At 42.5% G+C, this 17,341-nt stretch overlaps 1 protein-coding gene across 4 annotated transcripts in view; it reads left to right on the top strand.

Annotated features, from left to right (window-relative positions):
• LRP11 (LDL receptor related protein 11) overlaps nucleotides 1-17,341 on the top strand; it is a 65,809-nt gene that overhangs the window by 11,271 nt on the left and 37,197 nt on the right. For all 4 annotated transcript variants that reach the window (XM_029224369.1, XM_029224368.1, XM_029224367.1 and 1 more), the window contains exons 3-5: nucleotides 8,414-8,555; nucleotides 13,231-13,356; nucleotides 14,211-14,417. In XM_029224369.1, coding sequence (XP_029080202.1) covers nucleotides 8,414-8,555; nucleotides 13,231-13,356; nucleotides 14,211-14,417 — 475 coding nt within the window. The remainder of the gene's footprint in view (nucleotides 1-8,413; nucleotides 8,556-13,230; nucleotides 13,357-14,210; nucleotides 14,418-17,341) is intronic.

Below are 17,341 nucleotides of genomic sequence, written 5' to 3'. Positions count from 1 at the left end.
TGATAAAACCCAAGTTGCATGAGACTGGATGGTCTATATTTCATCTTCCAATTAGTCTCCTTTTTAGACCACCCTCAACGCATTAACATAGTGTTTTAAAACTGAGCCTTAGAGAAAAGGTTTTCTGGCACGGAACATAAATAGAAAGAAGAATACTGGCTTTTCGTCATAGGGAAAGAGAACGCAAAATAAATGTTGAATTTCAAACTGCCTTCTGTCTCACGTAGGAGATGTTTTGTCATTTACTCCTCAGTCAGTTTCCCTAGATATAATTTGGGTCAATACTGAAAATGCTCACAAAATGAAAGAATCATATACGTTAAGGAGATGATTAAAAAACGTATTGAAAGACTTTATAAAAATTTAGTAAGCATGGGCTTCCCTGGTGGCGCAGTGGTTGGGAGTCCGCCTGCCGATGCAGGGGACGCGGGTTCGTGCCCCGGTCCGGGAGGATCCCACATGCCGCGGAGCGGCTGGGCCCGTGAGCCATGGCCGCTGAGCTTGTGCGTCCGGAAAGAGTGCTAGGCTTAGACAGTTTAATGTGTGAGTTAGTAAAACCATTCTTAACACAAATAAATAAATCTTAAAAAAAAATTTAGTAAGCAGGATTTTCAAGGCAGCCTGGTTGTTTAACCAATACACAAAGTACCAGAGAACCTATGGTGATCTTTGAAGATTAAAGGCTAACTGCATCTGTCTCCTGTTTTTCACCTATGATTGTTGATAACAGGTCAAAGATACATGTAAAATCTATAATATCACAGCAGAATTTATAAGGATTATGAAGGACTTCTTTAGAATTATTTTCAGCGGGGGACTGAGTGATGGGTGGAAAAGGGATTTCAGTTGTCTGGGATGCTGTCAGGATTTCTCCCCCCGCCTCTTTCCCTCCTCTCGTTCCTCTCTTCCTTCTTTGCTTCCTCCTCCCTCTCTTCTTTCTTTCTTCCTTTCTTGATATTTTTTCCCTTTCTCTCCTAAAGCCTAGAACTACACTTTGTACTCACTAGGTTTCTAATAATACTTGCTAAGTTAATTGGTTCCTTTTTTAAAAGTGATTGACTATTTTGCTAACCTTTCAAAAAGTGCCCTTTTTAAAAGCCTCAAATTTTTATCATCCTTCCTAGCAAGGTGGGCAGGACAACATCTTTCTGCACTCTGGCCTCATACTGATGTCAGGAAGAGCTGCTAAGTGTTGTCTAACAATTACTTTGCATCTCATCAAGGGAGATCCTAGACACATATCACCTATTATTTTTTCTTAGCTATTGGACAATATCTAGTCTTCATGAAAACAAAATATAAATACCTTCAATAAAATTTATCCTAGATATTCGAGGCCATGGGGTGGGGTGGAGGAGAGAGGGTGTAGACTGTTTGTAAATTTTAAAAAGAAAGAAAAATGATAAGTAACTGAGAAAGCTTCGTATCACATTTCAACTATTTCCTTCCTCCCTCAGTGAGTCAGTAACAGTGAATGAAAGAGATCAAATAGGTAATACTTCTAGCACAGCTTCTACTTTGCTTTGTTTTTTTTAAAATTTATTTATTTTATTATTTTATTTAATTTAGTTATTGTTTCTGGCTGCATTGGGTCTTCGTTGCTGCGCACAGGCTTTTCCCTGGTTTTGGGTAGTGGAAGCTACTCTTCATTGCGGTACATGGGCTTCTCATTGTGCTGGCTTCTCTTGTTGTGGACTACAGGCTCTAGGCGCGCGGGCTTCAGTAGTTGTGGCTCGCGGGCTCTAGAGCGCAGGCTCAGTAGTTGTGGCGCATGGGCTTAGTTGCTCCGCGGCATGTGGGATCTTCCCGGACCAGGGCTTGAACCCGTGTCCCCTGCATTGGCAGGCAGATTCTGAACCACTGCGCCACCAGGGAAGCCCTGCTTTGGTTTTTGAATCCTCGCTTCACCACTTCCTCTGTGCAAGATGGGAATAACCAAAGCCCTCCTCTCAAGGTGTTATTACTGGGATAAAAGGAGGTAATGCAAATAAGACCCCTGGAACAGTGAGCAGCACATAGTAAACAGTAAAAAAAGTACGTTATCATTCAATTTATTCTGAGATCATCTTTCCTTTGATGGTGTCCATGACGTCCCTGGTAGCCTTGTCTTGCACCCAGGCGGGCTATGTTGGTGCCTGGGTAATGTTCTCTTAAAGATTCTCCCAAGGAACCCCAAACTCCAAATACTTATTCCATGTGCTCACCAGTGCCCAGAAGGCCTTTAATAGGGAACAAAACCTCACTCCTCCAGTGTCTACAGAGGAAACCCTTCAGAGTCTGGTCTGAGTCAAAAAAGGACTTTTTAAAAATATGTATTTTTTTGACACTGAAAAACCAGAGGGTCTAGTTGTTTGCTGGAGGTGAGAGCAGAAGGAGAGAGGGAGAAGCAAAACAGCACCACACCGCAGGGCACCAAAATGGATCGGAACCTCTGCAAACTTTCACCTACGTCACTGTCCGTCAGTTATTTTATTCACCTGAAGCTTTGAATAAAGGACAAAAAGTTATGGCAGCCCACAGAACATTTTTGAGACACAGAAGATTATCAAGGCTGCAAATTTCCTGAATAATATCTGGGGATAAGTTGATGCATATGGGGCTTCCTTGGTGGCGTAGTGGTTAAGAATCTGCCTGCCAATGCAGGGGACATGGGTTTGAGCCCTGGTCCGGGAAGATACCACATGCCACGGAGCAACTAAGCCCGTGCACCACAACTACTGAGCCTGCGCTCTAGAGCCCGTGAGCCACAACTACTGAAGCCCATGCACCTAGAGCACGTGCTCCTCAACAAGAGAAGCCACCACAATGAGAAGCCTGCGCACCACAACGAAGACCCAATGCAGCCAAATAAATAAATAAAAACAATTTTTTTAAAAAAGTGTAAAGAAAAAAGAACAAACAGCAAATCCTAGGACTTACTGCCCCAATTAAGCAGGAAGACACATGAGAGCATAATAGATGAATAATTCATACCAGTTGTGTTTCAGAATTAATCGTGAGCCTTGATGTAGACTGCCCTTTAAGCATGAATTCCTTTCACACAATAGCTTAGGGCCTTGAATGTTTAACTGCATTTTTTTCTTTAAGAAAACTACTTATAAGGAAATGATGAAAAATAATCTCCCTGGGAAAAAAAGTACGTACCTCATGAAAAATAAATCTGAGTAAATTGAGAATTTGTGAAAGCTCTATTCCAATAGCAACAGAAGCTTTGAAGTCTTTTTCCTGTTCAGAAACACTCAGCTTCCCAGACAATAAATTTATAGCGCAATAGGCTTCCAGCATCACAGGAGTCTGCAGTCAGTCTGGGCTTTCAGGTCCCCTTGGGTTTAAACCTGACTTCCTGTGACTGTCCCTTCAAAGGTCCTGGCACTTCTATTTGGCAGTGGGTAGTAGGGTGGGGATGTGGGTGGGAGAAGCACTTTTAGAGGTTTTAAAGGACTTTGCGTGTATGAGGAAGTATCTTGCTTTTTCAGACCACAACAGCTAGCTGGTTTGTGTACAAGCTGTGACTCAGTGCTTTCTAGGAAATGATTCTTGGAATAAGGACCTGAAAGGCCTAGAGCTCTGCTAACTCGGAGGTAGAATTCTACAGTGGCTACGAGCATGGAATTTGGAATCGTATGGCCTGGGTTCAAACCCAATTTTGCCAATTCCCTCGTGGGGTGAACTTGGGAAAATTACTTCATTCTTTAAGCCTCAGCTTCCTCAATTGTGAAGAAACTAATACTACCTGAGAGAGTTCCACTGGGGGTTAAAATGGGAAAATGCAAATAAGTGCTTAGCACATTGCACAGCACAGAATGAGCACTCGTGGAGAGGTAACTATTATAGCTAATTCTAAACATCTTGGGGTGTAAACTGTTTGTGGGGTCTCTTTGACCAATAGTTTAACTGAACTACAGTAAGAATAAATTTACTCACTTGTATATAAACAAACAAACAAAAATTATGAGAGCCTTCTACTGGCAAGGAGCAAGGGAGTAAGGCCCTATGAAGAATTTGTAGGGTATTTTGCCCTCAGGGAGCTGCCTCCCATTGAGGAGATTAGATGTGCCCCTAAATAACGATAATACCAAATAGAAGGTGGCAAGGCCAAAAGAGAATGTAGATAAAGTGCCCCTGGAATTCAGGGGGAGGGAGAGATTATAATCTTGCTGAGGGACATCAGAGAAGACTTTGCAGGTGCGAGCCCTGTGGTACATGTCTCTGTACTCTTAATATTTTGACAGTAGGACTCATGGACGTGAAAATTTCGGATTGAAAAGATCCACATTCTGTAGTGCAAAAATTTTGAACATGTGTGAGGGCTTTCAAGTTCAATGTATATCCTCTGACTACAGTAACCAGGACCATGAAAATCAGTATCCTTTTAAAATGAGAATCAGGTTTGGCTTTCCCTGGAGGACAGTTGCCCATTTGCCCGGTGGTCTGTGCAATAACATACTTCTACAAACTTCCTTGGTTTGGAAAGAAGGGAAGGGCAGTAGGAGAAGAAGCGCAAGAGGGCAGCAGTGCTGATCTTCTGTCTGTAGAAGCTGCATATGGCCACAGGTGCAAGAAAATTGGCTCACGCCCTCAGGGAATGTCCTGCTCTTGGTGGGAAGGATGGGAGCTTTAGTGTTACTCTCTTACTCTGCTCTTGTTCTAGCTCTCTCTCATCTTCTTTTATGTCTTTTGCCATTCTGTTCACTCTTTTGTTCATTCATTCATCAAATATTCACTAAGTTTCTAGTCTTAGAACTTAGGTTCTAAGACTGCTGGAGGTAAGAAGAGGAATAGGACTTCCCTGGTGGCGCAGTGGTTAAGAATCCACCTGCCAGTGCAGGGGACATGGGTTCAAGCCCTGGTCCGGGAAGATCCCACATGCCGCGGAGCAACGAAGCCCGTGCGCCACAACTACTGAAGACCGTGAGCCACAACTACTGAAGCCTGCGTGCCTAGAGCCTGTGCTCCGCAACAAGAGAAGCCACCACAGTGAGAAGCCCATGCACCACAACAAAGGATAGCCCCCGCTCGCTGCAACTAGAGAAAGCCCGTACACAGCAATGAAGACTCAACTCAAACAAAAATAATAAAAAAATAAATTTATTTAAAAAAGATGCATAATAAGGAAAAAAAGACTAACACAGAAGTAAAACATGGTTGGGTTGTAACAGGAAGAATAGGTTCCTTTTTCCTCTCTGTACTTCTAGAGGCTTCTAATCATGGCTGGTTTTATAAGTGGAGCGCTATTTACATAACACATTTTGAGAGAATTTGAAAAGTAGGAGAAAAGCCCCAGTCCAAAAATATTTCTCCCTTTGATTCCTGAAACCTCAAGATAAGCAATGTAATTCTGTCTTAATTACTGCCTTTTTGGTTCTGTTCTTTTGAGAATGATCCTCCTCTGGTGAGGATAAGAGAAATCCCCAACTCCTGAGGAAATGCTCTTAAAATCACCTTCCTGCACAATTGGGAAAGATGGGCACATCAGAGTTTTTTGTGACTATGATCTAACTCCATTCATTTGAGCATATATAACTAGGAAAGTACAGACAGTTGAATTCATTTTGCTTCTTTTTTATGGAACTTTGGGTCATATTCATGATGAAAAGTAAATAGAAAAAGGACCATGTAACTGAAGAACAGAACCTAAGCATGTTCACCTGAAGTATCTCGACAGCCGTGGTGCCAGTTTATGTCCTGGCCTCTCCTGATCAGGACAGCTGCCCTGTGTGTCTCCTTCACTCTCTGTATGTGTGCAGGGAAATGGCGTTGGATTATAACAAGGATGTAAAGGCCTTCAAACCGCTATAGAGCTCTCATCCGGTTTTGCAAGTTGGATTAGTTGACACGAGGCAGAAGGCTAGAATGCGTTTGGGTTCATTGGTTCAATGGAGTTTCTTACTGAAATATTTTGTACCACGTTATCTTGTCACTACTTTGTAACTGACATATGCCCAATGCCTTATATACTTTAGAAGCAATTATAGGGGTAGGGGAATAGACAGGTAATACTCATTTTGTAACTCAGTATATATAATAATCATGTATGTATGTGTGTGTGTGGTATATAAATAAACCCAAACGTGTATTCCTCGCCACTAAATTACTATTTTAGGGAGGTGCAGTTGAGCCAGAATAGCAGAGTGAGTTATACATTGATTTAGCCAGAGGCCAGCCATCAAAGGCTCTGTTACTGCTGAACAGGAGATCTTGGGCAGAGATTAGAAGCTCTTTGTTTTATTAAAGGTAATATCTCTCTCCAAGTTACAAATTGGGTATGTTGCATATACATTTATGTGTGTGTGTGTGTGTGTGTGTGTATTTTTTATCCTGACGCTTGGGAAATGTTTGTAAAATACTTTAAATCCTTTCCAGTGCCATATAAATGTGAGGAGATGTCCAAAAAGATGACCTGGGTGCTTGAAGGGAAAATGTCCGTCTTACAGTTCTATATATTCTAATATCTGATTTTGAGGAAAGATAGCATTTGTTAGCCAAATAACTAAACTGAAAAGGGCCAGGGAATTAAAAGTACAAATTACTATGTTTGAAATAAATAAGCTACAAGGATATATGGTACAGCACAGGGAATATACCCAACATTTTATAATAACTATAAATGGAGTATAACCTTTAAAAATTGTTTGAGTCACTGTGTTGTACACCTGAAACTTAACCTGAAATTGTAAATCAACTATACTTCAATTTAAAAAAAAAAGACATGCCAAGCTGTGTTATGAAAGGGATTAAAAAATCAAATCAGATTAATGTTCTATCTCTTATGGCTTCAAAACCTGAAAGTTTTCTGCATCCAGGAAATAAAAACACAGAGAGAAAAAAATCTTGAAATGATGAAATCCAAAAATCAAAGTGTTTACTTCCGTTTCTCACTGGCTCTGGGAGACTTAAGGTGAAACAGCAAAAGCTTTAAACAAATTACTGCAGAAGAAGGGGAGGGGAGCCTTTTGTAGAAGAAATTTCACAGGAGATTAATAGGACCTTATTGACTTTCTCAGTTATCAAAATAAGCCTCAAACAAAGACCTTGGTATTAAGTTACTGTACTTAGTTTCTGCTCATAGAGGCAAGGCCTGCAGATGTGGACTGGTGCCGAACGCAAAGCCCTCTTCGGAGGCCCTTCGGGCAAGATCCATTCTCTGTCAGCAGTTGTCGGCATCTCCCTTTTCTGTTGGTGTCCAAATCCAGCAGCTCTCAGAGCTTTCCCATCGAGACAGTTGATCGTCATTACACCCATGGATAGCCGAGCTGCAAAATCTGACAGAGCTATCCTTCCCCTATAAGCAGATTTTTCAAAAAAAAAAAAAAAAAAAAGGCACCAGGGAGGGGATATTTAATTTGAAAAGACCTAAATTTGAGTGCACCCAAGATGTTGAAGGTGATTACCATGGTCTGGATCTGGATACGGTGTTTCCTGCATCAGAGAAGAGGTACCTAGGAAGGCTAGAGGGAGGCATCCACAGCCCAGGTGGAGGGACTGGCCCCTTAGACGAGGGATGCTCTGTCCTTCCAGCCCCAGCGTTGGAAAGAGGCTTCCCAGGGAAGGCACGGCCCGCAGAGGTTTAGTTTGACACGGGCATGCTGAGTGTTGACACCCAGGAGCCCAGTACCTCACTCGCCTTCCCAGAGATATGACCGGGGCCTGGGTGAGGATGTCTTGTGTGGATGGCCCCCACAGCCTCCAGCCTCAAGGCTTCCCTGGTCTCTTAAAATCTCCATTAACTTCATCTCAGCCTCACTCCTATGGCCACACTCAGCATCCCCCTGTCGCACCCACCTTAAATCCCTACTCTGACTCAGTCCTACTATCTACCCTCTCCTCTCATACACCCAGGTCAGCACACTCCAAGGCTGCTGGCCTTCGGCAGTCTTAGGTCTATGTTCTGGCAGACCAGCTGGGACAGAGGACAGAGCTTCTCTCTCACATCACCCTGCTCAAGGCTGCAGGGCTTCACGTCAGCATGCTCCAGTGCGGTCATTGTCTGCTCCCATGTTTCCAGGCATTCCTGTCTAAGTCCCAAGAAACGATAAACAGTGGTGTCACCTGTCGCATAGCTGCCACCTCGCACAGCCTGCCTGACTCTGAGCCAGAGGCTCCCCTCAGCCTGGCACCCCTGTGGCCATAGGAGAGGTCATAACTGATCCTTCCAATGCAACCATGTGGATGGGCGTGGGAGGGGAAGCTTCCAGGAGAAAGGGGGTGTTAGCCCCCAATCCCACCGGAGCTCAAGTCTTCTGATCAATCTGCCAGAATTGTGTGTGATTAGTATTCTGCAACCTTGGACCAGGAGTGGAGAAGTGGGTCATGGGACTGCTTCAAGGATGACATTGATTTCCAGTTCAGGATGATGCTGGACTCTGTGCCTCAGGTTCTTAACTAAATACGATGTTTCCTGTTTGGGTGTCAGGTGCCTCAGTCCGGAACCCTGAAGCTGTCCCACCTACAGGAAGGGACATACACCTTTCAGCTGACGGTGATGGACACTGCTGGGCAGAGGAGCTCTGACAGCGTCTCGGTGACCGTGCTTCCCGTGGCCGTCTCCACAGGAGGTGAGAAGAAAGCCCTTCCCTCACATTCACAGTGGCCAACAGAAACCAGGTTATCAATGGAAGGATGGTATTAAATTGGCATTTTATATTCTGACTGTGCATTACAGGGGCCCTTTCATTTCATTTTTGCTGTTGTTGAATGGGAAAATCTTTACTAAAAATATGATTGCAAAAATAGGCTGCATTGTATTTTGGGCTAAGTGACACTGCTGAATTGGGGCGGGGGAGCGCTTCACACTCCAGGGGATGAGAGTAGGCTGTGTGAGCCACGGGACCCGAGAGATGCTCCGTCTTTCCGTGACTCAGTTTCGTGAAAGACATCTGGCTTTTCCAGGAGAGGATCTTGTTTAAAGGAGGATGGTCTATTTGATATGTATGTTCAAAGTATGCAGCCAAGGAGTACATTGAAAACAAATTAAAATATATGCAGTGCATGTGTCAATTTAAAAGGACTATTTAAAAACTGTCATGGACGCTTTACACAGATGCACAGATACGTTAATAACATAGCTCAACATATATATAATGCTTCTCATTCTGTTGCCCAATGTAAACTCATTTCTCTCATTTACCTGTTTCTTACTTTCACAAACATCTACATTTCTAAGATTAGCTCATCAAGTTAAAAAAAAAATTTATATGGAACTCAACAGCACTAAAGATATGGGGGTATGGCAGAGGGAAGCCCTCCCCGCAATTCACTCTGGAGAAGTGCTGAGATAGTGTATGTGTGAGGGTCCTGTCACTCGGTCAGCGGATGCCTTCCCAGCATCTGTGGTGAACGGGAACTGTGTGCAAGGCAGTGGGCGTGGCTACTGCGCCCCACAGACCTGATCTCTGCCCAGGTGTGGTGACCCTTCACTAGCCATGGCTCTAGCAAACTTGTAGCCCGTCTCCTACATCCTTGATTCCTCAGTATTTAGATGGTAATCGAGCCAGCAGTTGGGAGAATAAGAATAAAAAGACTGGATTTACTTGTACTTTGACTGATCTTCCATCAAAGACATGGGTCAGTGTGCATATTGGACATGAGGAAGGAGACTTTAGAATCCTAAGAACTCCACCACCTTGATAATTTGCCTTCCACAAGGATACAGCGCGTTAGGAACATTCACAATTAGGTTGGCTGACTCCTGTCCAGCCAAGGTTTAAGCTGACCATGAGGAAGGAGGGGTGACCGCCAATGGACAGGCCAGACCCCAGACTCCAGTCCACTCACCGCAGCACCGTGAGTCAGCCACGGGGAGTGAGCCAGGCCTGCAGCCTGGCCCACATTCAAGCAGGCCCTGCTTGTTGGTTTATTGCAGCTGCACCGAGGAGCCAGTTACCTAGAACACGCCTTGGAAAGCTGGCCATGTGCCAGGGCCGCTGCACACAGCTGAAATCAGCAGCAGTGGAAAACTCCTGGGCCCGAGGGCTGTGCTCCCGGGAGCAGGGCTCCCTGGGCAAGGAGCCAAGTCAACTGCTGGTTCGGGGAGAAAAGTGCTCCTGGGAAGCTGCCATCCCCTGCAGAAGTTAGAAAAGGGTTGTTTTTGTACAACTGAGGTGCATGGGAGGGAGAAACGGCTTGAGCTCATGGAGGCGAAGGGCTGACACCTCACCAGCTGCCTGTTGCTCTGGTTTACTTACTCAGGCCAGTTTTCTGGGGCTCCCAAGGCTAGGTGCCAGTTGTACATTTCCGGCCTTTCTCAAGATGACGATAAAGTGTATTTGAAGCTGCAGGGAGTGAGTGATGTGATTCACCTTCGGTTACTGACAGGCCAGTTGGGTATAGGGCTTATGTACGTAACTTTATACAGAAAATAAAAAGAATGCTATTGTATTAGCTGCTGTCTGGAATCCCTCACTGGTTAGACTGGAATAACAAACTATGAACTAAAGTTAATAAGATACTACATCGACACACTGAAAACAAGAGGTGGGGATTGAGAGAGTTTCTGTTCCCTCTATTATATATACACATCTTATGGTTAATGACTAGCTTTCATGATAACCAAGGGTGACACTTTCTGGGGTAAACAGACAAGCACATACCCCTGCTTCTGTGATAAGTTGGTTCAGTTTTGGATATAGAGGCTGCATGTTTTCCAGCTCTGCAAAAAATAATCTATTCACAGAGCAAGCCAACAAACACCTCTAAGATGATCCAGCTATGTGGTCTCCATAGAGAATCCCCAACAGACAGTCAAGACATTTTTAAGACGGAAAAGAAAATACCAGAACTTATATATTTTAATTAATTAATTAATTATGGCTGCATTGGGTCTCTGTTGCTGCGCACGGGCTTTCTCTAGTTGCGGCGAGCAGGGGCTACTCCCTGTTGTGGTGCGCGGGCTTCTCATTGCAGTGGCTTCTCATTGTGGAGCACGGGCTCTGGGTGCACAGCCTTCAGTAGTTGCGGCACGTGGGCTCAATAGTTGTGGCTCACGGGCTCTAGAGCACAGGCTCAGTAGTTGTGGCGCACAGGCCTAGTTGCTCCGCGGCATGTGCGATCTTCCCGGACCAGGGCTCGAACCTGTGTCCCCTGCATTGACAGGCAGATTCTTAACTACTGCGCCACCAGGGAAGCCCCAGAACTTTTTTTTTTTTAATTTATAATTTTTTTGCGGTACGCGGGCCTCTCACTGTTGTGTCCTCTCTCGTTGCGGAGCACAGGCTCTGGACATGCAGGCTCAGCGGCCATGGCTCACGGGCCCAGCTGCTCCGTGGCATGTGGGATCCCCCCGGACCGGGGCACGAACCCGCGTCCCCCGCATCGGCAGGCGGACTCTCAACCACTGCGCCACCAGGGAAGCCCCAGAACTTATATTTTTAATCTTCTTTAAATTTTCAATCATTTTATAAGATGTATAATATGTTAATATGGTGGCACATGCATATGATTTATAGACTGGAGACAGGTATAGTCAAAAAGGTTTGGAGACCACTAACCTAGAAATAGATGGGTAAATTACTAATATGGATCTAGCTCCAAAACTACCAAGGAGTAAGGAAAGCCTCGAGATAGTCAGGATTTTCATGTCATGAGTTTAAGAAATGTAAGCAGAGGCTGCATCCTGCTTGGTGTCCACAGAGTTTCCCTTCACTTTTCCTCCCACCCCCTTCCCTGTGTCCGAAGCAGATTCTTCTTTCTAGGCCCAAGTTCTCAGCCATAACTGCTGGTTTCCTGCGTCCTCTTCTTTCTGCCACCATTTCTTTTCTTCACCTCTTCTTCCTCCATAATCAAGGTATCTTCGAATTGCCTTCCACCCAGATGGACTCCTCTCCCAGCATTTTAATTGAACTTCTTTCCAGTAGAACGTTTCCAAGACTCTCCTGGGCGTGTATACTATGCTCAGCCATTTGTCTCAGAAATATCATCATGTACCACTCTCCCATGAACTGAGATAATAGTCTAGTCCATCTGTCCCTGGAGAATTACAGAATCCTTAAGACCTACTTTTAGCCTGATGCCTTTAGTCCTCATCACTCGTGTCAGCAGTTGTTATGTCGCTAACAACTATAAAGTAAAGTTGGCTTAATCTGGAGTTGGGAGGTGCAGGGAATGCCTTTCAAGAAAATACATGTAGCTCTGAGGGTTAAAAACTCTTAAGAGCTCCAAAATGAAGGGAATTTCATTATTTGTAGAAAATAAATTCTCACCAGCTAGTAGCTAAAGATTCTGTTTATTCTTCACAGCACCATGGATCTATGGTGGCCAGCAAACAGGGTTCAATAGTAGAAAGTTGATCTCAGTAAAAATTATTACTTAGGAAATGTGAATGCAAGAATAGCACATAGAAAGTGGTGTCTATACAGCTGATCACAGACACATGAAGGAAGGAGCCCAGCTGAGCTCAGCCTAAATCACCATGAGAAAAATAAATGGCCAGCTGATACAAAAAAAAAAAAGCAAGTGGTGTCTCTGCTAAAACACAGCCAGCCAAGTACTGTGCAGGGGGTGAACCGCTGTGAAGTGGCCTGCTGGGGAGCTGATGGACGAAAGGATGAATGCAGAGTGGGTCACCTGAGGGAGGAAACCCAGGGCAGGATGGGGAAGACCAGAGCTGCTGCTTCTCTGTTCTCACCTCTAAAGTATCATTGGCTTAGAGAAGGGCCCTAAGACGAAGAGCCGGGGAGGGGGAAGGGTGAGCTGGGACAAAGAGAGAGTGGCATGGACATATATACACTACCAAATGTAAAACAGATAGCTAGTGGGAAGCAGCCGCATAGCACAGGGAGATCAGCTCGGTGCTGTGTGACCACCTAGAGGGGTGGGATAGGGAGGGTGGGAGGGAGGGAGACGCAAGAGGGAAGAGATATGGGGATGTATGTATATGTATAGCTGATTCACTTTGTTATACAGCAGCAACTAACACACCATTGTAAAGCAATTATACTCCAATAAAGATGTTTAAAAATAATAATAATAAATAAATAAATAAATAAGCTGGAAAAAACAAAAAAAGACGGAGAGCCCATGGTGATTCCTAAGAATTAAGTCAGGAAGGTCAAGAAGAAACCCCCTAACCTTCCCAGAATCTATTGCTCGAGTACAGACTGTTAGGTGTTCCCTCATTATCTGCATCTCTTTATCCAAATGCATTTCATTATATGTATAGTCTCTGGTTAATCTTGACACGGTAGAAGTCTTTTTTTCCTGCACTCCTGTGACTTGAGACTTGTTTACGAACAGGATGCTCGAATGTTTGCTCACGCTACCACTTCTTTTGTGATGACGGCTGTTGCATTGACATCACGCTGGCTTGCGATGGAGTGGAGCAGTGTCCTGATGGGTCTGATGAAGGTTTCTGTCAAAATCGTGAGTTGACTGCATCACATTTTGGGGTAGAAGGGATGTCTGTATTGTCACAATAAATGCAAACTCAGTAGTGCTCTTTTTCTGCCTTGTTTCAGGTATAACTTCATGTGAATGAGCTATGCCTTAAATTAAATGAGCATTTACTATGTCTTTAATGCGAGTTACAAATGTCAAATTTTGATATCACTTACGCTTTTAAGAGATTGTTTTCAATTTTCTACAAGATTCTTCCCCATCCTAAAAATGCTGTTTAGCATATGCTTTTTTAAAAACTGAAATGAGGGACTCCCCTGGTGGTCCAGTGGTTAGGATGCCGTGCTTCCCATGCAGGGGGTGTGGGTTCAAACCCTGGTTAGGGAACTAAGATCCCACATGCTGCACAGCCAAAACAAAACCAAAAAAAAAAAAAAAAAAACTGAAATGAGCTAACGTTTTCTTTTGATAGATTTTTTAGAAAATTTATGACATAAGGCTGTGGTTAGTCCGAGCTGTAAATCAGTCTTATAATGCCATATAATGGTGTATAAACGCTCACCACAATAAAGGAAGAAGAGCTGTGGAAAGTTTAATGAAGTACTGGTTTGAGCAAGGATGACGAATCTCAGAACCTTAGGTTTAAGTTGTGTCTTTGTCTCTTTCTTTATGTGAACTTTCAGAAAGCAAATTATTAGAAGAGAACTGATTACTCATTTGAAAACAAGAACAAATAGTTTTTTCTGGGGCTCTGATGTATCTTAGATGAATAAGTTATCATTCCCAAATGTCCATGACTTTAAATCTACTGCAAATTTAGTGGTTTTAGCTAAAGTTCAGAAAAGAAACCCAACAACTGATAGTAGCTCTTTAACCCTCAGTGAGCCTTGACCGCAAGATGGTGACCCACACGGCTGTGGCACAGCCTGGACCCACCGGACCAAGCAAAGATGCAGGCAGGGGCTCCTTGCGGGAAAAGTCCCAGAAAGCCACTGCCCCAAAACAGCCACCTGTGTCATCAGCCATGGAAAAGAGGAATCATTCTGCCTTTTGGGGACCAGAGAGTCTCATTGATCCTGGGATGCCAGGTAAGGGCTTGAGGCAGATTTTCACAAAGAGTCTCATTTTCTATAATGACACTTGGCTCAAAATAAGGTTCTATTTGAAGAGTGTTAAGGAAATATCTTAAAAGAAAGGATGGAGTTAAAATGAAGAATTGGGCCAAAAAGAAAAAAAACTTGACATTTTCTCTGATTATTTATAGTAAGGAACACCTACCAAATACGTTCATACATACGTACATATATACATACTCCAGAGGTATCAGTACACTTATTTGTAGATAAGTTAGAGTTTAAAAGTTTCAACACCTATGTTAAGGAAACTAATGCCCTAAGTGTTAAATTTTAGGTTATTTTGAGGCGAAGCAGCATAACCCCTACCTATTTATGTAAATCCTGTTCACACCAAACAAGTGAATGTGAAGAAAATATTGTATTATGCTGAAATGGTTGCATGTGCTAATATCTCAGTATTATGCCTCCAATTTAAGTAAATCTATCATCTTTTGCTTTTCTAAAAATATGGCTAATAATATTTTAAAATTCATGCATACTCCTAAAGCATTACAGGATTCTATTGTTTAACAGTTTTTTACACATTTATATTTGCATGATTGTATGACATAGGAGACAGAATATAGGTTATCACATTTCTGTATGCTTTTGTGAATGTCTTTCAGTACTCAAACTCTGCATACATTTTACTGAAATAATCTGTCACTATTTCAATAACTACTTTATGAAACTTTTTTGTTCATTATAGAAGATACAGAAATTGCAAATAATAAAAAAGGAAATGACTTAAAATACCACCCCTTTATTGATAACAACTTTTAATATTTTGGTATTTGTAGATTTTATTTTATTTTTTATTTTTTTTCACACTTTACAAAGAGCATCCTTTATTGTGCATAAAAGTCACTGAGAAAAATAAGGATCAGAGTCAGTGGGATTTTCAAAGAGATGAAATGCACATAAACATAAAAAGGAAGAAAAGCCATCAAATATGGTCTAATATTTCTGTTCTTTAGGAACTATAATGTTTCTGTCCAAATCAGGAAAGCTACTCTAAAAACAGTTAAGTAGGGCTTCCCTGGTGGCGCAGTGGTTGAGAGTCCGCCTGCCGATGCAGGGGACACGGGTTCGTGCCCCGGTCCGGGGGGATCCCACATGCCGCGGAGCGGCTGGGCCCGTGAGCCATGGCTGCTGAGCCTGCGCGTCCGGAGCCTGTGCTCTGCAACGGGAGAGGCCTCAACAGTGAGAGGCCCGCGTACCGCAAAAAATAAATAAATAAATAAAATAAAAACACTTCAGTAGTAGACATTTTTGTTCCTATATATATATTATGTTCTCAAGGCATTTTGTCTTGTTTGATTTAAATTACATATCATGATGTGCTCAAAAACAGACATATTTCTGTTTTGAATTTTGAAAGTTAGAAAGGTCAAATAATCTTCAAAAAGAAACAGGTCAATACCAGAGTCAGGGCTCATAATTAACATTACTAATTCTCTGTCTCAAAATTTGACCATGAATGTTACCCATTGTAAAATTTGAAAAAAATACAATTGCCTTAGGTTGTCCTATTTAAAAGTTAGATCACAAAAATGACTTGTAAAAATTGAGCATTGAGGATGAAATGTAAGATAATTTTATTTCTTCACATTTCTGCTCTTATAAGAGTTATCTAAAGTGAGTATTTCTACAAGTCTCCATTCTGACCAGGGCACGTATTCTGGATAATGTCTCTATACATATATCCACTGTATGGTTGTATAACTTACTATTGATTTAGCATTTATTTAAATGTAAGCAATAAAGTACTTTAAATTGTTATAGACAAAAGGAAATCAATAAGTAATCACCAAAGAAGAATATCTGTTCTACTCCCTGAAACAATATATTATCTATAAAATGTATTTATGTTAGAAATCGAAAACTTGAGATGCTCTGTCTCTTCAAAGCTTCCTGTAAAACAAATGTATTAAATTCTTACTTATATTTCCCAACACATGTGCATGCTCACATATAGATGCACATACAACATACAGATGCACATACAAACATTCAATAAGTAAAGGGAAAAATCACCTAAATAATCACATAAGAAAGATCTTTTTAAAGCCCTCAGAATGTGTACTATCACTATACAGGTTTGTGATTTGTTAAAAATAGATCTAAATTCACCAAGTAAGCAAGATAACTTCATAATCAGTCTTCAGAATAGTTCTTAGAATTTAAAATTTCCTATAAATAAAATGACTTACAGATCTCTTTGTTACTCACATCACTCTGTTATTGGTCAAATCAGTCATACAGTCAACTGGGTCATTCCATCATTGGATGACTTGAATAATTTTTTTTTTTTTTTTTATACAGCAGGTTCTTATTAGTCATCAATTTTATACGCATCAGTGTATACATGTCAATCCCAATCGCCCAATTCAGCACACCACCACAACCACCACCCCGGACTTTGTAGATTTTAAAGTGCTTCAATACAAATATGTCTACAAAATATCCTACAAAAGGCTTTTCTTTCAGACAGTTTAGGTTAAGCGCCCTATGGATGCCTGCTTTTGTTTATTCCTTGCTCGTACTGCCACCTAATGGGAGAATTTTGCCACTCCTTCCAAACCTTGGGATTTGTTTGACTCCATTTTCTCCATATGGAATGTTTGTATGGAGAAGACAGTCACCTAAGAAACGGAGTAAGGGGAGACCAGGTGTTTTGGGCAGCAGGGATGAAGTTGACAGAGAGAACAGAGTTCTCGGAGGCCACAACAGGTGAACTCTTGCTCCGTCACCGTGGACGAGAGGCACACGTGAACTTGAATGAATTAGCTGAAGGCAGAGTGAAGAGCAAAGGCCAGTCTCCTTCATTAGGTTCTAGTCATGGCTCTGCCTTTAGAACCCTGAGTAATTGCTTCATGTCTCTGGACCTCAGTTTC

Source organism: Monodon monoceros, unplaced genomic scaffold (assembly GCF_005190385.1).
Source record: "Monodon monoceros isolate NGI ecotype Baffin Bay Population unplaced genomic scaffold, NGI_Narwhal_1 Super_Scaffold_15, whole genome shotgun sequence".
In the NCBI taxonomy this organism is placed as follows: domain Eukaryota; kingdom Metazoa; phylum Chordata; class Mammalia; order Artiodactyla; family Monodontidae; genus Monodon; species Monodon monoceros.
Note: the sequence above shows the minus strand (reverse complement) of the source record. Positions and strands in the feature narration are given on the sequence as shown.